The sequence below is a fragment of the Bemisia tabaci genome, chromosome 9, assembly GCF_918797505.1.
Source record: "Bemisia tabaci chromosome 9, PGI_BMITA_v3".
NCBI classification, from domain to species: domain Eukaryota; kingdom Metazoa; phylum Arthropoda; class Insecta; order Hemiptera; family Aleyrodidae; genus Bemisia; species Bemisia tabaci.
This window is the reverse complement of record NC_092801.1, coordinates 15,156,094-15,180,635: the sequence shown is the minus strand read 5'-3', so window position 1 is coordinate 15,180,635 and position 24,542 is coordinate 15,156,094. Positions and strand designations below refer to the sequence as shown.

Sequence of the window (24,542 nt, the reverse complement as noted above, 5' to 3'; positions counted from 1 at the left end):
TGCATGGCTCCGAAATACCAAAGGATTGGAAGGAATCTTGGATTACTCCCAGTCATAAGAAAGGTAGTAAACAAGATTGCGATAATTACAGAGGTATATCGGTCACAGGAACCTTGAGCAAGGTCTATGGTAAAATTCTCAAGGCAAAGGTCGAAGAGTTTTGGAGCGGCCAGGAAGCCGAAGAACAGGCTCGTTTTAGAGCCGGTAGGTCTACCGTCGACCATTTGTTCACCATTACCCAGGTCATCGAGAAGAAAAGGGCGGTCAGCCAGGAGCTGCACTTGGTGTTTGTGGATCTTCAGAAAGCTTATGACAGCGTGCCGTTAGTGAAACTTGGGGAAGCCTTGGAAAAAAGGGGTTTTAGCAAAGGACTTGTGGGGGCAATTAAATCATTTTATAACGGGACGATAGCAAGAATTAAATGTCGTGGAGAGTTGTCCGGAGGTTTCTTCGTCACAAAAGGACTAAAACAAGGCTGTTGTTTGTCACCAACACTATTTAAGGTATACCTAGAGCACGTTTTAGAGGAATGGAAGAAGAAGGTTGCAGGAATGGGCGTTCCACTCCTTGATGGGCAGACCCTTTATACTCTATGCTTTGCCGATGACCAGATCGTTGTAGCTCAAGATGAGGAAGATGCAGATTACATGACGCGGAAGTTGGTCGAAGAATATCGGAAATGGGGCATGGATGTTAGTGTGTCCAAGACAGAGAAGCTGGTCGTGGGAGCAACGCATCAACGGCAAAGCATAGAGCTTGAGGATGGACGGCGCATCGAAGAGTGTGATGAGTACAAGTATCTCGGTGTCTGGTTTGATCAGGATGGAAGGATGGATAGAGCAATTAAGGACAGGATCATCCAGGGCAGGAGAGCCATCGCGATGCCGAACGGGGTGCTCTGGGATCAGAGCATCTCAAAGGCAAACAAGCACCGGATATATGAGGCTATCGTTAAAAGTATCGTGCTCTATGGTAGTGAAGTGTGGCCTTTGACGAAAAGAACGCAAGAAATGTTGAGGGCAACTGAAATGAATTTTTGGCGGCGATCTGCCGGCATTTCGAGACGGGACCGTGTCCGTAATGAGAGAATTCGCCAGGTGATGAAGGTTGAAAAAGATATCGTGCACGACGTCATGTCCAGGCAGTTATGCTGGTATGGACATGTGCAAAGAATGTCGGGGGAGAGGTTGCCCAAACAAGTTTTGGATTGGGTACCACCTGGGAAGAGGCGACGGGGACGTCCCGTAAAGGGTTGGCGGCAGGGCGTTGACGAAGAGATGTTGCGGTGTCAGTTGCCCGATAACCTCTGGGAAGACAGGCATATGTGGCGTTTGGGTGTCGTAGAACGCCAAAGTGCATTGTAAAGCGACTTTATATATATATATATATATATCCTAAGCAGAAGTCTCAATATTTCGACTTCAAAATTCTTTCTCTTCTCCCGTGGATGGTCACGAATATCGCTGTCCCCCGAACAAAAGAACGTAAATGTGTTTCGAAGTTGCCAAATTCACTCGGAAATTGAATAATTAAAAGGAAAATCTAGAGCGTTTGGAACTGAAAATTTCACCGATTCAGCCTACCTTTCAAAAATCATCTACGTTTCGGAGAGATCTGCAGGGATCTCGCGGAGAGAGCGCGTTCGTAATGAACGAGTGCGTGAAATAATGGGAGTTGAGGAAGATATTGTGCACGATATCAAAACCAGGCAGCTGGTTTGGTATGGACATGTGCGGAGAATGGCAGATAGCAGGTTGCCCAGAAAGGTATTTGATTGGGTTCCTCCCGGAAGAAGGCGGCGTGGACGTCCAGTAAAAGGTTGCCGAGAGGGAGTGGAGGGGGAGATCAGACGGTGTAATCTGTCCGATGATTTGTGGGAGGATCGATTCCGATGGCGATTTGGAGTCGCAGAGCGCTCTAGTGCGCTGAGGTAGCGGCTTGATATGTATGTATCTACGTTTCGGACACAAAGTATCTGGCTCATATTCATGGTGGAGTTAATTTTGTGACCTTGGAATGAAGTTACGTTCCTTCATCTGTGAAACGACGATAAAGGAAGGAAATTATGTGAGATCTTACCTCCGTTTTCACCTGGAACAAGGACGGGGCAGAACGACTCGAACTCGGGGCAGAATCCGACGTTTTCAAATGATAGCGCACGAGCACTGGATCGAGTCTTTCCAGCAGGACAACCGGATTTTTCCGCCTGTTCGAATTTCGACCGCTGATTATTTGATGAGTACCTGACAAGATGAAACAAAAAGAAATTGACAGGTGAATATGGCACAACGAAAGTATCATTGACTTTTCTAAACCGATACAAATCAGTGGCATGTCGCGCTTTGCAATGAATCAATTGATCTGCCTTTAAACCTATGGAAAAAAGATCGATAAACAGGATTTTCGCAACGTGCACCCTAAAAATCGATTCTTAACCGATTTTCAAACGGGCAAATATAGATTATCGATCATTCACGCCTCGGCACTGACACAAATGCAACTAAAAAGAATATTGAAACACCACGATATATGTTCCCTCGTAAAATATTTCACATAGAACTTGTTAAAATTGTCACATAGAACTTGTCTAATTTCAGGGATCAACTTATTAGAATAAGTAAAGAGTGTGTTAAGAAAGTGCGCCTACTAGGAGGAACTCGGAGATTCTTTCAAACGAGGCCTGAACAAAACCTCATGATGAAAGAATCCTCCAGTGAAAGCATTCAAAGCTCGTTTTGTCAATACAATGTTGCAAAGGTTACATCTTTACCATTGAAAGATGTTATTATTTTGAAGCTCCCCGTTTTAAAATACAAATTTAGTTGAACAATAATTTCTATTATTGGAGGCACAATAACATCAACGGATGCTACTGTGCCTCAGAAAATGAAAAAATATCAGCAGACTGTGTTTTTTCAACCAAACAGCTTCCCAATGTTGGCATTTCTCAATGGTGAAAATGTAATCTTGGCAACGCTGTACTGCCGCAACGAACTTTGAACGTAAGCTCAAACTTTCACTGTAGGATTGCCTCACAAGGGTTCATTTCGGTATCATTTGAACGAAATCCCTGAGTTCCCCCAAAAAGGGGCACGAACAGGCCTTTTTTCTTGACAAGTTCTTGGACCTCCCCACTCTTCCGTGCCTTGATGGTATGGTGAAACTTCATAGTGGCTGGCAAAATTTCATTTTTCATTCCCTGACCTTTCCCTGACTTTTTCTGATAAAATTCCCACACTTCTTTACGATGATGTAAGGGCAGTCAATTAATGAGGTTGAAACTTTGGCACAACATCGCGATCGACTGGCTCGTCGCGGACCCGATTTTTACGCGCAGTGGCGTGGCGTGCTTTGCGATATATCGATCGATTCGCCATTTAAACCTATGGAAAAAGATCGATTATCAGGGCGTTCGCAGCGAACACCTTAGTAATCGATTCTTTACCATAGCTTCAAATGGCGAGATATCGATAATCGATCATTCACGCCACGCCACTGTTTACGCGGCATCTGGCTCCACAAAAAATTCCCTGACTTTCCCCGATCGAGTTGCATTCCCTGACTTTCCTCGGTATTCCCGGTCGCTAGCCACCCTCACTGAAAAAAAATTCTCGGCGTTTTTACCAAGGTCCGTTGGTACCTTTACCATCTCACTTTTTTTTACCAATTTTTTGGTAATTTTACCAAGACAGACTGGTAAGCTTACCTAAAAACCGGTATTTTTACTGTTTTTTTTAGGTAAGAATACCACTTTTATTGGTAATCAATTCCCGGTAACTTTGCCATTTTACCTCGGTAATTCTACCACAGTCAATAAAAAATATTGGCGTTTTTACCAAGGTCCAGTAAAATTACCGAGAAAGTTCAATAATTTTACCAAGATTCTTGGTAAAATTACCAATTCCATAAATGATAATTTTAACCAAGAAAAAACTGGGATCAAATAGAACCCTGAATTCTTGGTAATTTTACCCTTTTCTTAGTAAATACACAGAGATTTTTTTTTCAGTGCTGTGAAAGCTCCGTATGGGCCTCCAGGCGTTGTCAAATTTCCATTGATAAAAAACGATTTTGCAGGGAAATTTGTGAATAGTTTTCGTCCAATTCCTCAGGTAGTTTTGCTTGCAATTTGATCTAAAAAGTCTGAAAATTTCAAGGACAAATATTGACAAATGCAGGGAAATGTGTGTATATTCTTTTCCAATATTTCCGGGCCGGAATTGTAATCGAAATTTAACCTGAAAATTCCAAGGAATAACACATACATTTTCTTTTAAAGAAAATTTAATTGGGGGAAATTTAGCAACATCCAGGTAGGTACTCATACGTCGTTTTTTCTTGGTACGAGTACGGCATCTTTAAGGTGTGTGACCACCATTTGCCACATTTTTTCATCGAATTCAAGCGTGTGTGACCACCATTTGCCACATTTTTTCATCGAATTCAAGCGTGTGTGACTAAAACTTACGGATAAATCAAATCTTAAACTGTCGGCGACTTACCGTCCCCTTTAGATTTGCCCGTGACGGTTTCGTCCTGATGATTGATTTCCGGTCTTGAATCGTACGGCTCGTTTGTCGAAGATCCGACGTCCGATTCTTGTTTCAAGACCAAACGAAGGATAGCGCTCTTGCTTACGAGCTCTGAAAAATATTACAGAAGTCTTTACATTTGCGTTAATTTTTACATCTAACATTTTGCGGCGAGAAACTCCTATTTTTGTCTCATTATAGAATGAACGTGTTTGTCATTAGTTTTCCTTTGCAGGTGAGCGCTTCTATGAACTAGAGTCCCTTTATACTGAGAGTCAAGACAATGTGAATCCATTTCTGATTGGTTCCCGTATTTTAGGCCTTCACAGTGTCACAAGCGGGAATAAAGATTACATTTTCACCGATTGCAAAGATTATAATCTGGAATGGACCAGGGAATTACGGGTTCGGCAAGGAACAAACGGAATGAGAGAAGGAACGGAGAAAGGAATTTAAGAGTGGGCCGATCAAAGATTACAAAGAGCGTTCAATATCTGTAATCTTTATTCCCGTTTGTGACTCCATGAGGGGTGTTGTCTTGACTCTCAGTATAAAGGGACTCTACTATGAACGAGTCATCAGGAATAATGTTCCCATTGCAAAATGAGGTTCATCTATAAAATAACTCTTTCCGTGCATCATTGATAGCTCTTCCTTCGCGCTTTCGGTTCCTGATTGTTAAATTAGTTTTGAGACAACCTATAGATAAATGGCAGCGGCACTATTACTAGAAACAAATAAAAAAAGCAAAGGAAAAACGACCAAAAGCTGTCGTATTTTTCGCAAGTAGTTTTTTTTTAAACTTCATAGCATGCGTCAAAAATATTTTAGATCCACGGACAAATTTATGCAGAATTCACTTTTTTCCGTTTTCTGGATTGTTTTTCTTTCATAATCGGACTTGAGTGCTTTTTGAAACAAACAATTCGGTTACCTGTGAGCGGATTTTCATCTTCCTCTGCTTCTTCTACTTTTATACGCGGCAGCAGTGATGAAGTCACGTATTTCCGTTCAAGAGGAGCAGATTCTGCTAGGTTGTCCCTGAAATCGACGTCAGGTTCTTCCTGATAATCAGAATGAGGTTCTTGAAAAGGCACCGGTGAGTTCTGCTGGTCGCCAGTGTACCCGGTTCTACTGTTGAATGATGTGAGATCGAGTTTCTCTAGGAACACAACTGGTTGCTTTTGACCGAATTCGGACTTGACATGGAGCATGGTATCTTGTCTGAGATCTGCAACACCAGTCATGTGGTTCGTTTTAAAACTATGAAACCGTTCAGTTTACACCAGGGGATCAGCACCCTTATGAAAAAAACCAATTTGAGTAAAATTGAATGTGACTTGAGATCGCTTTGCCGAGGAAAATTTTCCTCTCATATCAATTTAAAAAAAGAAAACTGAATTTTCATCGTATTATTGGAACTCGTGTTTTTGGGCGCTTCTGGGTACCAGATGCGCCCTTTCCAGCCGTTCGACTCCCCGATGTAACATGTACTATACTACATACCGTTTTGCCTTATGGGTAATGACGCCATTCTGGTACACCCGGGAAAATTTGATTTTTTCTGCATCTGGTATTCGTAAAAGTTTTCGTGAAATGTTTTGCTTTTAAACATAACAATCTCGCACGGACGTATTACCTGGTTAAACTATTTTGGGGCTTCGTTATGCTTACATGCCTCATATTCGAGGTTGTAGTTTCAGATTGATTCGAAAAAATCACGAACAGTCACGTGATCTCTTCATTTTAGTGACGTATTACTGTGCTATTTTGTGATTGGTTCATTTTCTCGGCGCAACATCGTCAAGCGTCAGCTGTTTGCGGCTCTGGGTTGAAGGTTTAAGGTTATGTCAGAGAGAATAGAAAGTTAGAGGCCCGACTCGATGCTAGGTAATTGAAACAGATGCGCTCGCAGCGCGCTCGCTGGCAACGTACGCAACTACTATTTTCTATTGTTTTCCAGAGACTAGCGGCGGGTATGTTGCTGCCGGACCACCTTCACGTAGGCAATTTGTTATACATCGTCCGTCCGCAATACTCTCGCTTGGCCGTATGAAAACGTTCCTCGCATGCGCAGTGTTAAAGAAGCGCCCTCCAACGCTTTGGCGTTGGAACTGCTTGTTTTCATTGCAGACATTTTCGTTAAAATTGAGAATGTAGAAAAATATGTGGGGGGAGAAAAAACAAGGATGGAGAACGAAGTTCTACCTATTCGATATTCTTCATATTCCGTGGATTCGTCAGACACGACCTCTTTTTTGAGCTGCACATCGGGCACCCATTCTAAAGGCCCGTCCATTGTTTCTTGCCCTGGCGGGCAATCTCAGCCCAAGTTCAATCGATTCATATGGAGTCCCGAAAACCATCCAGTCTCTGAAACACCAAAAAATATTTATAAATATCATTAAAAAACGTAACATACATTTCAGACACAGCCTCGTCGAAAATATACATTGACAACGAATTTTCATACTTGCCATTTCGCAGATTTTGAATAAAGTCGAAAGGAGCTGAATACAATCTGTAAATTTTACTTATGTCAATCATTTGCTGTAGGATTCAATTATCCTGATTAATTTTCCTGCAAGAAAGAACTGTAAAAACTGTCAACGAAATAGTATATTGAGGGCTAACATACAATACGACCTAACCGACAATTTTGGCAAAAATGAGTAATGGTTAGAAAAATGGTTAGAATTCGGAATAAATCGATCGTACCCAGAATACATTGCGCCAAACCTGAAAACCCCTTTTAATTGGGCTTTATTCCGCAAGTAGGAACTACAATTTCTGGCTTATCCGTAAAAACACTTATGTGCATAGGGATTCAAAGGCACATACGTTGCTTCTAAACTGGGCCAGAAATTGTAGTTCCTAGTTGCAAAATTAGTCCGATTAGATGGCACAAACCTGAGTCAACCTAAAAACACTTGGATTTATTGAGGCAAAATAATCACATCTACACCACAACCCCCCATGATACTTAATTTTGGTAAAACTCCCTTTATAAAATCGCTTGACAGCATCAATCAACTCCCCGTTAAAATTCGATTTTTCCAAGGCCTCCCAAAGTTTCACCAACGGCACACTGTCATACGCTTTCTGGAGATCCACGAAAATTAAATGCAGCTCCTGAGCTACGGCCATTTTCTTCTCATGACCTGGACAATAACAAAGAGGTGATCTATCGTAGACCTGCCGGCTCTAAAACCAGCCTGCGATATTTGAATTACCAGAATGCGATATTTTCTCTCCGAAAAAACCACGCCTTTATTACGTTGAATTTCTTCGTTAAAATTGGTAAGTGAGTGCTTTAGTCTCCTGACAACAGAATTGCGATCTCAAAATTGGAGAAAAATGACGAGTAGCTGAAAAAATGGAACCAATTGATGCGATATATCGCATGCCGTTCTGACACATAATATGGCGTCCATCGAATCACCTTAAAGTGACACGATTGGCAAAACTTCCTTAAAATAATCATTTATTGGCAGAGAGAGGCGAGAATATACCTCTCCGGAAGCGAAGCACTATGCCCTCATCCTCAGGCACTCTCGTCTCAAAATGCACGGTTTCCCCGGACCGAAAATCCGAAACCAAAGCGCTGAAGCTCTCAGCCTCCGAGATCCCGATGATGGCGACCGAGTACATCCAAAAGGGCGTCCTGCTGACCTCTCCGAACCGTGCCTTCGACGACCTCCTGACTGACCTCCAGCGAGGCTTGGCCACGACCCTCGCTCACTTCCCGCCCTTGGCCGGTCGCCTTGCCACGACCCCCGACGGCCGAATCCACATGGACTGTAACGATGCTGGCGCGGAACTCCTCGCGGTGGGAAACAAGAGCCTCACTGTCGGCGACATTCTGTGTCCGGGCGATGTGCCCGACTGCGTCAAAGACCTCTTCACTTACGACAAGGTCATCGACTACCACGGACATTTCAAGCCATTACTCGCGATCCAGGTAAGTTTCATGCAATACACCACTCCCACGCTAAGGAAAAACGCCGTATGAACCGTCGAATATTGCCAATTTTCCTCCGACAAAATATTTATTTTTGAGGAGAGTCTTGTTTATAGTAGAGTACCTGTATAGCGAGAGTATAGACAGATGTGAAACTCCGAAAATCCATCAGGCCTTCACCGATGCCTCCGCGAATAAAGTTAGGGCCCAGAAATGCAGCCAACCTATGAATTTCAATTATCCAGAGCGATTTATTAATACAATTGTTTCGAACTATCGTTTATAAAGCACGTATTTGACTTAGTTTTTGCATAAATTTACTCATTTTTGTGGAAGAACGCTCATTTATGTACTTTCTTAGCCATCTTCGTTAGAATTGGAATCAACAGACTGGCAGTGAAATTTTGTGCGTTAGAAGTTGGTTAGAAGGGTGGCTGCTTTTTTGGGCCCTAAGCCCCCCATGAAGCGATCTGTCCATACTCTCGCTATACAGGTACTCTAGTTTATAGATGTTTCGTGGGTAATCGACCCCAAGGAATCCGAATTTGAGGGTCCCGTTGTCCACAGAGACTTTTCTGATGGGGCACAGGGGTATCCTCCACACCGGTTAAATTTGAAAGTTCAGAGTCCCCCTGTGCCCCATCAGAAAAGTCTCTGTGGACAACGGGACCCTCAAATTCGGATTCCTTGGGGTCGATTACCCATGAATACACATTTTTTCCGAGTCTCCACGTTACTTAAACGAACTTGAATTTTTTTGAAAGGGGGCTCTGTCCCCCGCCTTTAGGGGTCGGTATTCTGGACACGGGTGGGCCGATTTTGGATTTCTTGGTGTCGATTTAAGCTGAAAATTTCCGTACGCTCTGATTCCGATGAAATAATTTCAAAATTTTGACATTAACCCTGACTTTTGAAGTACGAACCCCCCTTTTACCCCCCAAGGGCCGCCAGGGGGGCTCTGGGACCATGAAATTCGGATTCCTTGGGATCGATTCCCTGATCATCCCCGCGATCCTGGACTTCGTATGACCCAAATTAACCGAAAAAAGGCCTGGTACGCGGTAGGTCTGGGCCACCCTGTATACATAGGGTGTCCCAAAAGTACTGCCCCTTTTTTCCCAGAGGGCGAAAGAAAGCAGATATCAAAATGCGGTTTGTGTGAGGTTATAGTCCTAGTAATTACCTATAAAACAAGACCAAGTTGAGCTCTGTAGCTCAAAATTTGACCGAGATACAGCATTTTGAAAATGACGTGTCAAGGTGGCGCCTACGGGATTTTCAACATTTTTTACGAAAGAAAAAACCAAGTTTAAGAATGAAACGGTTTTATTAAGAATGAGTTTACAGATTCTTACCGAGGTAGACAAAATTTACACTTCTTCATCAGATGACTCAACTTTTCCTTCCTTCTCAAAGTATCTTCCTTCACTTTGTATGCAGCGCCGCATCCGTTCTTCCCATTTCACCAGAAAAGTTTTCTCAAAATCTTCTTTCGCCTGGGATTTGAAGAAGGTTTCAACGGCTTTTTGGATCTCGGCAATCGAATTGAAACGCTTGCCTCTTAAGCTCTTTTTCAGTGCGGGAAAGAGCTAAGAATCGCAGGGTGCGAGCGTTTCAATTCGATTGCCGAGATCCAAAAAGCCGTTGAAACCTTCTTCAAATCCCAGGCGAAAGAAGATTTTGAGAAAACTTTTCTGGTGAAATGGGAAGAACGGATGCGGCGCTGCATACAAAGTGAAGGAAGATACTTTGAGAAGGAAGGAAAAGTTGAGTCATCTGATGAAGAAGTGTAAATTTTGTCTACCTCGGTAAGAATCTGTAAACTCATTCTTAATAAAACCGTTTCATTCTTAAACTTGGTTTTTTCTTTCGTAAAAAATGTTGAAAATCCCGTAGGCGCCACCTTGACACGTCATTTTCAAAATGCTGTATCTCGGTCAAATTTTGAGCTACAGAGCTCAACTTGGTCTTGTTTTATAGGTAATTACTAGGACTATAACCTCACACAAACCGCATTTTGATATCTGCTTTCTTTCGCCCTCTGGAAAAAAGGGGCAGTACTTTTGGGACACCCTATGTATATGATATTGTACAAATGAAGGATGTAAGCAAGGTGTGAGCGTGTAAGCAAATGAAGCATATATGATCAGATTTTGTGTGATACACTAGTATGTGTGCTAGATTAATGCAAAATCAGTGACGGAGTTTTCCCTTTGGGCCGTAGAATAGCACAATGACGCTCAATTAAAAGATGTTTTTAGAATATGTACCTCGAAAGCAATGAAATGTTTCTCAGATGTGTCTTCAAACTGGGTAAAGTGCTCTAATACTTCATTAACAACTTTGAGACGTTTAACTCAGGACATAAGTTATCATGCAGAGGTGCAATATGCATTTTTAATGGATTTCAAAGTCATTTTAAAAATATTTTTGATGGGCTCTGTGAAGTTATTTTTGAGATACGTAAAAAATTGCGACGAGTTTCTTTACACTTAAAAGTGTTCATCAAAATGGATTTTTCGAGAAAAATGTTCGAATACGTTAATTTTTTATTTTTAGGCCCAGCATTGGAGGCATGTTTTAAAATCTAAAAAAGGGTACGAAAACTATGAAACCCAAAATCGTTCACTAAATTACTTAAAAGCATTATGTTATTTATTTACGAAGAGTGCGTTTCTTACAGATCAAAATGAAACATTTCTTTCAAAAATAAATGGATAAATAAGTAAATAAATAAGTGTATCAATAAATGGACCGAGTTTAACAGAAAGGAACCAAGCCACATCAGCTATTGCCAAGTTTAACTGTGCAATTAAATTTTTTACGAGAGAACGTTTGTTCGGATTTCTTTGAAAATTTTAAGGAATTTGCTTCGTACTATGGAGAATTTTCACTGAAATTTGCACGAAAATCCGCACGACCGTTTTCATGTAAAAAATTAAATTGCCCAATTAAATTTGGCAATAGCTGATGTGGCTTGGTTCCTCTCTGTTTAACGCGGTCCAAATAAAACTTGTTTTTTTTTTGTATGTTATGAGGGCGTACCGCGTAGGTACTGACGTTCAATAAATTGACAATACGGTCGCTACTTTATGACGACGAGCGAAGCAACTATGGAGAACACCAGTGGCGTGGCGTGCTTTGCGATATATCGATTGACCTGCCATTTTAACCAATGGAAACGAATCGATTAACAGGGTGTTCGCAACGAACACCTTAATAATCGATTCTTTACCACGGATTCATATGGGGAAATATCGATAATCGATCATTGACGCCACGCCACTGGAGGACACGTGTTCCGATTGCGGTGCTTCAGAACTTCTGCTCGCTGTTTCCGGGAGAAAATCGTATGTCCAAAGATAAACAAGCAGTTCCAACGCCCAAGCGTTGGAGGGCGCTTCTTTGACATTGCATATTACAGCCAACTAATGTACCCGAAGACTGACGAAGATGGAATTTAAAGTGGGATTCATTAACCGCAAAACCAACCAAATCTTCAGATTGACCGCGACGATCTGAAATCGTCCACAAGCACTTTGCGATGAATGTGAGATATTGGAGAATGGAAACATAAAGGATGCACTGTAAATCAGACGACGGGAAAGAGCGGCGGAACCTCTAAAGCTGGTGCGTCAACGCGATCTAGCGGACAGCGGCGTCGCGACGCCGCGAGGTAGGGCGCGCAGGTCGCGGGGGAGCGGGGCCGCGTGAAGAGGAGTTCAGCAGTGGGGAGGGGAAGCGCGGGTCGCGGGGAAGAGAGGGACTGGCCGGCCGGCGGTGACATTGGCGCTGGCTGGACCCATATTCACGGCGTGAACAGCTAACTGGAGTTGGGGGTCCTTATCATTCTCTTGGTCCATGACATAACCTTAAACCCTCCGCTCAATGCCGCAAACAGCTGACGTGTCGATGCTGCGCCAAGAAAATGAACCAATCACAAAGTAGCACAGTAATACGTCACTAAAATGAAGAGATCACGTGACTGTTCGTAATATTTTCAAATCAATCTGAAAGTACTGCCTCGGATATAAGTATTTAAAGCATAAGGAGGCCCTAAAATACTTTAACCAGGTAATACGTCCGTGCGAGATTGTTATGCTTAAAAGCAAAACATTTCACGAAAACTTTTACGAATACCAGATGCAGAAAAAAATCAAATTTTCCCGGGTGTACCAGAATGGCGTCATTACCCATAAGGCAAAAGGGCATGTAGTATAGTACATGTTACATCGGGGGAGTCGAACGGTTGGAAAGGGCGCATCTGGTACCCAGAAGCGCCCAAAAGATAAGAAGCTCCCATCGAAAACTGATCCGATCGTTTTGCGCCTAATAAGAGGACCAGCTCCTCGATTGTTGAATCGTTATCGAATGACCTTGATCGATATATAGCATTGTTAAGATAGGGATCTATCGATCGGAAGCGTTCGATAACGATTCAACAATCGACCCGCTGCTCCTCGATTGTTGAATCGATATCGAATGACCTTGATCGATATATAGCATTGTTAAGATAGGGATTTATCGATCGGAAGCGTTCGATAACGATTCAACAATCGACCCGCTGCTCCTCGATTGTTGAATCGATATCGAATGACCTTGATCGATATATAGCATTGTTAAGATAGGAATTTATCGATTGGAAGCGTTCGATAACGATTCAACAATCGACCCGCGAATCGTTATCGAATGACCTTGATCGATATATAGCATTGTTAAGATAGGGATTTATCGATCGGAAGCGTTCGATAACGATTCAACAATCGACCCGCAGCTCCTCGATTGTTGAATCGTTATCGAATGACCTTGATCGATATATAGCATTGTGAAGATAGGGAGTTATCGATCAGAATCATTCGATAACGATTCAACAATCGCCCTGCAGTGGCGTGGCGTGCTTTGCGATATATCGATTGATTCGCCACTCAAACCTATGGAAAAAGATCGATTACCAGAGTGTTCGCAGCGAACGCCTTAGTGATCGATTCTTTACCGTAGCTTCAAGAGGCGAGATATCGATAATCGATCCTTCACGCCACGCTACTGAAGAGGACGGAGAAACTGAATCATTCACGTCAGTGGCGTGGCGTGCTTTGCGATCTATCGGTATTTCCCCATTTGAAGCTGTGGTAAATAATCGATAATTAAGGTGTTCGCTGCGGACGCCCTGTTTATCGATACTTTTCCATAGGTTTAAATGGCTGATCAATCGATATATCGCAAAGCACGCCACGCCACTGATTCGCGTGTCTGCTAGAGTTACTCCCATCAATGTTTCGCAGCTTAAGAGGAAAATGACCGCATCTTCTCTTCACCATCAAGTATCAATATTTCGGAAAATCGAATTCCCCGATGAGTATATCTTTTAAAACTGACAAAATGTTTGACAGGGAAATTTTTTGTTCCGGAAAATCGGTGGGAAAAATAGGATATCAAGGTCAATTGAATCGATTATTTTCCAAAACACGTAAGCGCCAATCTCTTTTTTGTGGTAGAAAGGTTGTTTTTTCTTTGTGTTCTCTGGTAAAATCAATCATGTCTGATTTCAAAATAGCCCTCTAAAAGAACATACGTTTTTTGGAACTGAAGATTGTAAACGAAGCGAAGAGATGGTTTTTCTTGTTTTCCTCGCATTCCGAATTTTGGCGCTTACGTGATTTGGAAAATAATCGGTTCAATTTTAACTCCAGGGCGGAAAGTAATTTGAAGTAACCCCAGTAATCCCAGCATCAAACAACTCCATAAGAAAAAAGTCCAGTTCTTTCAGACGCAAAACGATTGAATCAGTTTCATATGGGGGTCTCTTAGGGTTAAATACATGTTTTGGGTAACGCAGAGTTTTCTTGAAAGAACAAAAGCTATAGAGAGAAAAAATCTGATGTTATTTTCGGACGAAGCGACCGCTGAGAACTCAAAATGCTCAATTTTGACCTTTTTTCCCTTTAATTAGGCTCTCCTGCAGCCCGATTATTGAAATTGATAGACAAAGCTATAGACAAAGAATACAAAAGGGATATGGAGGGATCCTATTGGTGGAAACGGAGGTTACAATGGACAAAGGAAGTAAGTAGTAGACTAACTAAAGCCAACCCACGAGAGGCCTTGTAGTTAGTCCATCACTTTCTCCCTTCGTCTATAGGAACCACCCATTTCAAACAATAGGATCGTTTTATACTCCCTAAGTCCCTTTAGTCTATTGCTTTGTCTATCAATTTCAATAATCGGCCCTCAGGACGATTCGTTCCTGGTGGAAAGGTCCCGTTCGCAGACCTTGACACAATTCTAAAATTGACTACAGTTTGCGATCAGGAACTACGATATTCTAGCTGGAGCGCAATTCAGCTGTGCATTCACGACTGCAAAAATGTCGAAGGAAATCGACAAGCCTAGCGTGCATGGAGGCTATTTACATTTTAATCTTCCGTCATATTCTTACGGCGCAATGATACAACTATTTGAACTCTCCGGAATGCGTGAGGTATCACGTCGCATTTGAAGGCGTTTTCAAAACAGCCAAGTTCCGATACCCGGATTATCGTTTTGCATAGTTCATATTATTTTGTTTTCATTTCTAACCACTTGTTTCTTCTTAATCCTCGTATAAAAACCACCCATTTGCTAAATACAATTCTAGCTGAAGCGCACTTAAGCTATGCATTGATGACTGCAAAAATGTGAACGAAAATCGAAAAGGTCAGCGTCCATGAAGGCTATTTCAATTGTAATCTTCCGTCACATTCTTACGGCGCAATGATACAACTATTTGAACTCTCCGGAATGCGTGAGGTATCACGCCGCATTTGAAGGCGTTTTCAAAACAGCCAAGTTTCGTTATCGGAATAATCGTTTTGCATAGTTCATATTATTTTGTTTCCATTTCTAACCACTTGTTTAATTAAAATCCTCCTATAAAAACCACCCATTTGCTAAGTACAATTATTGCTAACCCATCCGAAAAAACACGCACGTGCATAGGGAAAGTAATGGCACATACACCGTTTCTAAGCTGAGCAAGATACTGTAGTTCAAAGTTGCGAAATACAGTCCAAATTTAATCCATCCCTACAACAGGTATGCCCGCGCCCAGCAAGAAATCGGAATTTCGGCCTGAAATTTTTTCTACGTTAAATGCAGCCCATTTCCCAACTTTTTTTCACTACCCGCCAAAAGAATTCCTAAAGCAGTCGAAATCGCTCCACCCTATGCGCCCTCCTTTGAATCTTCCATCGTGGACGAGCCTTCAAGCGAACTACACTGAAAAAAAATTCTCGGCGTTTTTACCAAGGTCCGTTGGTACCTTCACCATCTCACTTTTTTTACCAATTATTGGTAATTTTACCAAGACAGACTGCGGTAAGCCTACCTAAAAACCGGTATTTTTATTGTTTTTTTCAGGTAAGAATACCACTTTTATTGGTAATCAATTCCCGGTAACTTTGCCATTTTATCTCGGTAATTCTACCACAGTCGATAAAAAATATTGGCGTTTTTACCAAGGTCCAGTAAAATCACCGAGAAAGTCAATAATTTCACCGAGATTTCTCGGTAAAATTACCAATTCCATAAATGGTAATTTTACCAAGAAAAAACTAGGATCAAAAAGAACCCTGAATTCTTGGTAATTTTACCCTTTTCTTAATAAATACACCGAGATTTTTTTTTCAGTGCGTGGACGAACCTCCGAACGAACTATTAACGAAAATTTCGTGGTTTTCAGGTGACGGAGCTAGCCGACGGTATTTTCATGGGCTTCAGCATGAACCACGCGGTGGTGGACGGGGTGTCGCTGTGGCACTTCATCAACACCCTGGCCGAGGTCACGCGAGGCGCCCCGCCATCGAATCTCCCCGACTTCACCCGCGACACGCCCCTCGCCACGCGGGCCGTGCTCCCGCTACCGCCGGGCGGCCCCGCCGTCGCTTCCGACAGCGACGCACCCTTGAGGGAGAGGATTTTCCATTTCACCAGCGACGCCATCGCCAGACTCAAACGCCGCGCAAACGAGGGATGTCCGAGCGACGCCAAGAACCGCCGGGAGATCTCGTCCTTCGTCTCGCTTTGCGCCCAGCTGTGGCGGTCGGTGACCCGGGCCAGGCAGGAAACGACACTCTTCCGCATGGCCGTCAACTGCCGACAAAGGTATTCCTTTTCTCATATTTCGCCGCTCCTCTGGGGTATAGTAGAGTACCTTTTATAGACAGAGTATGGCCATTTCTGTTCCGGTTTTTCATTGGTCGCGAGCGAATAGGCTGACACGATGCTCTTAGGGCCGTAAATAAACAAACAAGATGGCTGTTATCAGCAAGGAAGTTTGAGGTTATGCACATCTTACATCCTCCTGTGATAAAGGTGAAAGGCGATTTAACAATGTTTTCATGTGTTTTTCGTGTGTTATTCGTAGATATGCTAGTTTAAATTGTTACTGCCGTATAATTGATATTTTTTTCAAATTTAGCTTCTTATCAATGATACAGAGAGTCGCCATCTTTTTTGTTTATTTACGGCCCTAAGAGCATCATGAAGCCTAGAAGCTCGTTGACCCATCAAAAAGCGGCACAGTTTTCCATCCTGTAGTAAAAATATACGAATGACCATACTCTGTCTATAAAGGTACTCTAGGGTATAGGCGTATCTCGATATCCGCACGAGCCCCAGAAAGCATGGGTTTATACGTGAAACAAGGCTCATGTAGAAATTATCATACGCCCTTACGTCAGAGGAGCGGGTGAACCCGAATTGGTTCCCGTCAGGACCGGATTAAGGGGGTGGCCACATGGGCCGCGGCCCATGGCGGCAAATTTAGGGGGCGGCAAATTTTGCAATTTTTTTAAATGTAGGTTTAAAAAATTCGGATTCAGAAAAAAAAATATCCATAAGAAAAGGAAACAAAATCTCTTTTTCCTGAGAGGATACTAATTTCTAATTTTGTCGTTTTCCGGTGATACAAGAGACAGCATCTTTAATTAGTCGAGTTAAGAGAGGAACTAAATATGAAATTCGGCTTGGAGGTCAGCGCAGAGAGGAATGATGACGAGGACTTGAGATGAAAAGGACAAGCCTTCGGCGCGGCGGTCAGCTTGTAACACATATTAGCGCCTACAAGACTGCATGAATACTTGCGGCGCAGCGGTGGAAGTTAAAATTATTAAACCACATTTACGTTTGTTCTTTCATAATTTTTCGGTTCATTCCTTACAAATGAAGGATCTTGTCCACAAAGAGATAGGTTTACGAAACATAACTTTCGCGTCAAGTTCCGTGAAATTTTGCTAGTAGTGTTGACAGGGCTTTCGCAAAAAATGTATCCAGCACGAGTAGGTAAACGCGTCTTATGCACTCCTCCCCCTCCGGCACGTTCACTTGATGGTTTTTACTGATGTTTCAAAACGAATGAGAAGGGGGCGGCAAAATACAGGCGGCCCATGGGCGGCAAGTTGGTAAATCCGGCCGTGGTTCCCGTGGCTGTCACTTTTGGTCCGAACTGGTTCCCGAATAGATCGTATTCGATACATCAAACGGGTGAGATTGTATCGATATCGATTGGTTTCAAAACATAAACATAGCCTAAAAAGTAAATTCAGAAATCTGAGAGAACGGATCTTTTGAAACAGATTTTTTATTCTTTTGAGTACCAAATGCCAAGGCAAAGTGAAATTGTCAGGAAATTTCTCATTTTCAGCTTTTCCAATTAAAATCCTTACAGTTAGGTTTGAGGTTATGTTCTATTGTTTTGAACCAAACGATACATCGAACCGTTATCGAATACGGTCTATGAAACAAAATCCTGGTCCGCACTAGTTCCCAATTCAAAATTTTTCATGTCCGAATTGATTCCTGCGAGTGAGTTGGTTTTTTGCAAGAAGCGGCAACTGTACAAGGCGAGTGGTTAAGGAAACTGCGGTCAAAGAATGTATTCAAAATCACGATCGTTTAGGTTCCCTAAAAAAAATTGCTTTTGAATGCTTGCCCGTGCAATCTTTGAAGTAGCTTTTTACTAGCTTTTCAGGGTATAATTCAGAATTTTATTGACAGATCTCTCATGTTCTGCTTCTTTTCTTTTGATTTTATATTTTCTAATTTTCATTGTCTCAATATTATTACTTACAGTTGTCCAGGGAATTAGTCAGGGATTCCACGGCCTATACCCTCCTTCATAAAGTCCTGTCTAGTCGGCCGGGGCAGGTCAAGATTCCTCACCTCCCTGACCGATCCTCTCCTCTCCTGAAATGTACATAGAAAATTAGAGCATTTCTTTAAATTCCCTCTTGGATTACTCTTGTTTTCATTTTCACAACATTTTTAACCATGCCTACCTTGCTGGTAGACAGTCCTAAGCCTGTCAAAATGGGAAGGGAAATACTACCATACTACCATACCAGTACTAATACTCCATTTATAAAAAATGGACCAAGAAATTATGAAAGAACAAACATAAATGTGGTTTAGTAATTTTAACTTCTGCCGCCGCGCTGATCGCGCTGTGTTTGGCGCAATGCGTGAAGTATTTCTACAGTTTTACGTACGCGATGCGTTTCGGGCCGACCGCTGCTGCACGCACTGTCTTTGGCGCAATGCGTGAAGTATTCATGTAGTCTTGTAGGCGCTAATATGTGCTACATGCCGACCGCCGCGCCGAGGGTTTCTCCTTTTCATCTCACGTTCTCGTCATCGTTGCTCTCTGCGCCGCCCCGTTCCAGGCCAAATTCTGTGTTCCGTTTCTCTCTTAGTCTTAACTCGACTAATTAAAGGTGCTGTCTTTTGTATCACAGAAGGACGACAAAAATAAGAGGTATACTCTCAGGAAATGGGAGATTTTGTCACCTTTTCTCGTTCATAATTTTTTTTTGTGAATCCAATTTTTCTTTATAGATGCATTTAAAAAATTTGCAAAATTTGCCGCCATGGGCCGCGGCCCATGTGGCCACCCCCTTAATCCGGCCCTGACTCCAAAACTGAAAACACGGCACCGCTGCTAATGTATTCCCTCCCTATCTTTGCATGGAGAGTTTGTTTTGATGTAGAGGTGGACTCTCAGGGTAGGGCGGGATATCCCCTCCATTTTGGCCTCAACTCGAGAGCTTTTTTTGAGCTTGGGAGTTGATTTCAGAGAAAACCAGTGGCACCATCGTGTTTCTCGCGAACTTTTACAAAAGAAACAACAGTCAAATCGCAAATCCCTCACACATGCAACATCTCCATTCGGCAACTCCCAGAGGAGCGACGAATGTGTGACCGTTCACGGGATTAAGAAAAGTACATGTGGGGCAACAAAAAGCTCCTTCAATTTTTGTCTAGGCAGTCCGCACATCCACCGAGCTTGAATAATTGTATCAAGACATTAACGGTACCCAGAGATTATAGGGAGACCCTCAAGCTTCGAAATCGACCCGAAGAGCAAAATACAGATCTTAGTCTATTACAAGAACTCCACCAGTATTACGGTAATTGGCTTTTAAAAAAAGATAACGTGTTTATTCTGAATGACAGCAACAGTGAGGACCTTCTAAAGGCAATTCAATTCATTCACTCACATTTTAGTCCGCCGATCCCTTTTTAATATGATAAACGAAGATGCTTGGGACTCATACACTTTCAAATATATGTCTGGTCACTTTGAAAGCTATATAGATCGGTCTAGTTTTAAAAGAGAATCTTGTGTAAGTAATAGCCAGAGGGAACAACCAGATAATCAACAAAAAACAGGTAAGTTATGTCTCATTTCTGTTGACTCGACCGCCTACGTAAAAAAGACCGAACTAAAAGGTAAGCCATCTATTGTTAATGACTACCTGAGAATTAAGTTTATGATGAAACGATTCTACGAAGAAAAATATCCCTAAAGACATGTTGTTAAAAAAAAAAAAAAATAAAGATATTAAGCTTAAAAAAAAAAGCTTTTCAAATCGCAAGGCGTGAGAATACTGAAACTCAAACAAGTGCAGACATGCAGTGACTAGTTCTCATAGTACATACCCGTACATGTGCATTTCTTTTCAACAAAGTATTGATTCCAGCTGATTAGATTGGAATCCGGGTTTTAAAAAAAAAACGTGCTCCTGTCAGCAAACATTCGCAAGCGCTCCTGTTGCCTTTTTTTCAGCGCATTATCAACGTCTATTTTTAACAATGATAGCATAATGTCCAGTCCTTTATCGAGGCCCTCCATTATGTCTGAACTCCATCATTAGTTTCCGGTATGTAGTCCGAAGGACATGGTTTCTACGAACAAGAACTGCAAAAAACCAAGTATAAAGACACTTTTCTCATAGAGAAAATACTCAAGCGAAAAGGAAATCAAGCATAAGGCCTTGTCTCCACGGGCTTTTTCACGAGATTTGTCCCAGGGGAGAATCCCACTTACGAAGTTGGGAAAAATATTGAGTTAATCAATACTTTTCCCAGTACCAAGTATGGTCCTTTTACTCCTGGGACCCACTGAGAGAGGAAGAAGAAGTGTAAACGAATTGTGCGATATTTTGTTGAATACTCCATGGTTCATGATTGTTTAGTTAAAATAATGTGTCTAATTGTCAATTGAGTGCAATTATTATTTTAATCCCGGTTAAATACTCGACTTTATCTAATTTATCTTCCCGCGCAAACTAGTCGCAGGACCGTATGAGCCTCGTCCCGTGGGGACGGTAACTGGGAAACATCCCAGAAGTTTCATTCCTGCGATTCGAACTTGGGACAAATCCCATGAAAACGTCCCGTGGAGACAACGCCTAGGTAAAATGGTTGGGATTCGACAAAAAATACAACCAATGGATAGACACGCGGTCGTACCGTTTGTAATCACCCTAACTTTTTTATTCTACTTCATGGTGGGTGCGGTGACAGGAGGATTGGAGTCAGGGGCGGATCCAGCAATTTGGCAACAACGGATTCCATCCATTTAAACCTATGTTGAATAATCGATCCTTGTCGGGGCACCTGGCCCCTCTAAGAATCGATACATTTCCATAGGTTTAAATGGAGAAAAACAGTGTTGCCAAATTGCTGGATCCGCCTATGATTGGAGTATTTCATAAACGTTGGCGGTCAGGACCACGCAAACTATCAGGCGGACGTTACAAAGCTGCTGGAAAGACGTCTTCCCGATGGAGGGAATATGACTGCCTGGGAAATCGGTGTACGAGAAAATAGAATGGACAATGGAGATGTTGCATATGTGAGGGATATGCGATTTGACTGTTAATTCGTACGTACAAGTTCGCGAGAAACACGATGGTGCCACTGATTTTCTCTGAAATCATCTCCCAAGCTCAAAAAAAGCTCTCAAGTTGAGGCCAAAATGGAGGGGATATCTCGCCCTACCCTGAGAGTTCACATCTACATCAAAACAAACTCTCCATGCAAAGATAGGGAGGAAATATATTAGCAGGGTTGCCGTGTTTTCAGTTTTGGAGTCCCCAAATGAAGTGGCAGCCCTGTCGGTAATGTATTTGCTCCCTATCTTTGCATGGAAAGTTTGTTTTGATGTAGAGGTGGACTCTCAGGATAGCGTGGGATATCCCCTCCATTTTGGCCTCAACTTGAGAGCTTTTTTTGAGCTTGGGAGTTGATTTCAGAGAAAACCAGTGGCACCATCGTGTTTCTCGCGAACTGTTACATACACTAAATCCGGACTTTCCGGAAATTCCGGACTTGTAGACACCCTGGGGCTCCTGGTCCCATACTCATAGCTCTGGCTGATGTTTACAACGAATTTCTCACATGAGCTTTGATACTTTCCAGGTTGAACCCGAAACTGGACCCGCACTACTTCGGCAACGCCGTGCAGAGCACAACGATCTCCGCATCGGCCGAGGATCTCCTGACCGAGGACCTCGGCTGGGGCGCTAGACTCCTCCGCGACACGGTGGCGACCCACGACGACTCCGCGGTCCGACGCCAGGTGGCCGAATGGACCGCGCACCCGCGGCTCTTCTGGACAGCGCCGAGGGGGCGTCGCTCGCCATGGGAGCTCCCCGCGCTTCCCCATGTACGAGGGCGACTTCGGGTGGGGGCGCCCTCTGGCGGTGAGGAGCGGGCGCAACATGAAGTTCGACGGCAAGATGTCCGCCTACCCGGCCAGGGAGGGCGGCGGCAACGTCGACCTGGAGGTCATCCTGGCGCCCGAGGCCATGGCACGCCTCGAGGCGGATCAGGAGTTCATGCAGTACGTGTCGGAGCCGGCGACGGAATAGGAGACACTCCAAGAGGAATTAATTGATTTTCTCAGTGTTGAGGAGAAAAAATAGGGGAGACAAAGGGGGGGGAGGAAAGAAGGGGGAAAATATGAAATAAAATGGAGGAATACATGAATAGTAAATGAGGGGGAAAGTATGAAATAAAATGGGAGGAATACGTGAATAGTAAATGAGGGGGAAAAGGAAGGAACAGGGTTGCCACAGAGCTTGGAAAATTAAATTCCTTGACATTTTCCACAGGGGGATCATGAGTTCATGCAGTACGTGTCGGAGCCGGCGACGGAATAGAAGGGAGAAGGCACTCCAAGAGAAATTAATTGATTTTTTCAGTGTTAAGGAGAAAAAATAGGAAGACAAAGGGGGGGAGAAGAAAGAAAAATAGGGGGAAAATATGAAATAAAGTGGGAGGAAAACAAGAATAATAAACGAGGGGGAAAAATAGGGGAGACAAAGGGGGGGGGGAAGAAGAAAGGAAAAAAGGGGGAAAATATGAAATAAAATGGGAGGAAAACATGAATAATGGAAGGATGGAATAATGGAAAAGGAAGGAACAGGGTTGCCACATAGTTTGGAAAATTAAATTCCTTGACGTTTTCCTGGAGAAAGGGCACTGGAAAAAAAAAGATACATTGGATTTAGAGTACAGACTCTTAAAAACATCGACAAGGAAAAATACTCTTGATTCAATCAGATTTAAGCTTAAATCAAGAACCAAGCCTCTTAATTTGAGCGGATTTCCTTTTGATTTAAGCTTAAATCTGATTGAATCAAGAGTCCTTTTTCTTGTCAATGTTTTCAAGAGTCTGGACTCTCGATCCAATGTGGTTTTTTTTCCAGTGGGGAAAAAAGGAGGAAAATACGAAATAAAATGGGAGGAAAACATGAATAATGAACGAGGGGGAAAAGGAAGGAACAGGGTTGCCACAGAGTTTGGAAAAATAAGTTCCATGACATTTTCCTGATTTCCCTGAAACATTTTGGTGAAATTCCCTGACAACTGAACAAATGCTAGATTTTTAAAAAGCGATTAGAAATACCTAGTTTTCGGGAAAAATTTCTTGTTACTCTAGTGAGATATTATGCTCATTTTCTCGCAAACCGGTACAGCCATAGAAAAAAAACTGATTGTACTGTTGAATTCAGTACACTCAATAAACCTAAGTTTTTTTCAAATTGGATCAAATTCAAAATGCAGGAATCACTCCAGGGACTGAAACGCAGGGCAGAAAAGTAGGCGTACCGACAAAAGCGCGTTGCTCAACGCACGGAGACATTATCTTACTCTATAGTATAAAATCATAAGCGCACCGTGTCACGCTAAGGGTGTCACGCTAATTAGTAACGCTCGGTTTCTCCTCCACTCCCCGCCCCCCTCCCGTGCGCACGCTCACATGCTTCCCGCCGTCTCCAAACCGGGTTTTCGTTAACTCTTAATGATCTTTTCACGATCTGACGATATCTGCTTATTAGCGGCGCGAAGCGCCTCTGGGGGGGTTGGACCGCGGAGCGGCCAGGGGGCGCAGCCCCCTAGTTATTTAAACATTCGCTCATGCTGAACCACACGAGAGATCGCCAATCGCCAAAACGTCTGCATGCGGGAATCACTTCAGAGACCTTAATGCAGCGCAGAAAAGTAGGCGCACCGACAAATGTACGTTGCTTGACGTACGTTGACCTTACTATTTAAAAAGTTGCTCATGATGAACCATACCAAGAATTTTTCGATATTTAGTGACACACATTTCTTCTTTGCTTGTTCCTTCGATCGGTGAAAAACGCAATTTGCAATGAGTGCGGTTCGTTAGTTGCGAATGTGACAATGTTGCGTTGTGAAAACGATTTTGTGAATAATGTTGG

The 24,542-nt window shown here is 42.8% G+C and overlaps 2 protein-coding genes across 7 annotated transcripts in view; one reads left to right on the top strand and one right to left on the bottom strand.

Annotated features, from left to right (window-relative positions):
- The window catches only part of LOC109038178 (uncharacterized), an 82,262-nt gene that overhangs the window by 23,735 nt on the left and 33,985 nt on the right, over positions 1-24,542 (bottom strand). For 3 of the 6 annotated variants that reach the window (XM_072304004.1, XM_072304003.1, XM_072304008.1), the window contains exons 2-5: positions 6,741-6,905; positions 5,467-5,763; positions 4,503-4,643; positions 2,080-2,243 (exon numbers count right to left, since the gene is read on the bottom strand). In XM_072304004.1, the coding sequence (XP_072160105.1) occupies positions 2,080-2,243; positions 4,503-4,643; positions 5,467-5,763; positions 6,741-6,831 (693 nt within the window). In that variant the 5' untranslated portion in view covers positions 6,832-6,905. Of the gene's footprint in view, positions 1-2,079; positions 2,244-4,502; positions 4,644-5,466; positions 5,764-6,740; positions 6,906-18,598; positions 18,715-20,466; positions 20,726-24,542 lie in introns of all 6 variants that reach the window. The other 3 variants (XM_072304006.1, XM_072304005.1, XM_072304007.1) reach the window with 3 other exon arrangements.
- LOC109038171 (uncharacterized) lies at positions 8,006-22,743 on the top strand. Its single transcript, XM_072304010.1, is given in 4 exon segments — positions 8,006-8,493; positions 16,211-16,632; positions 22,231-22,422; positions 22,424-22,743. Coding segments are annotated over 4 exon segments (1,302 nt in total). The 5' UTR covers positions 8,006-8,064; the 3' UTR covers positions 22,683-22,743.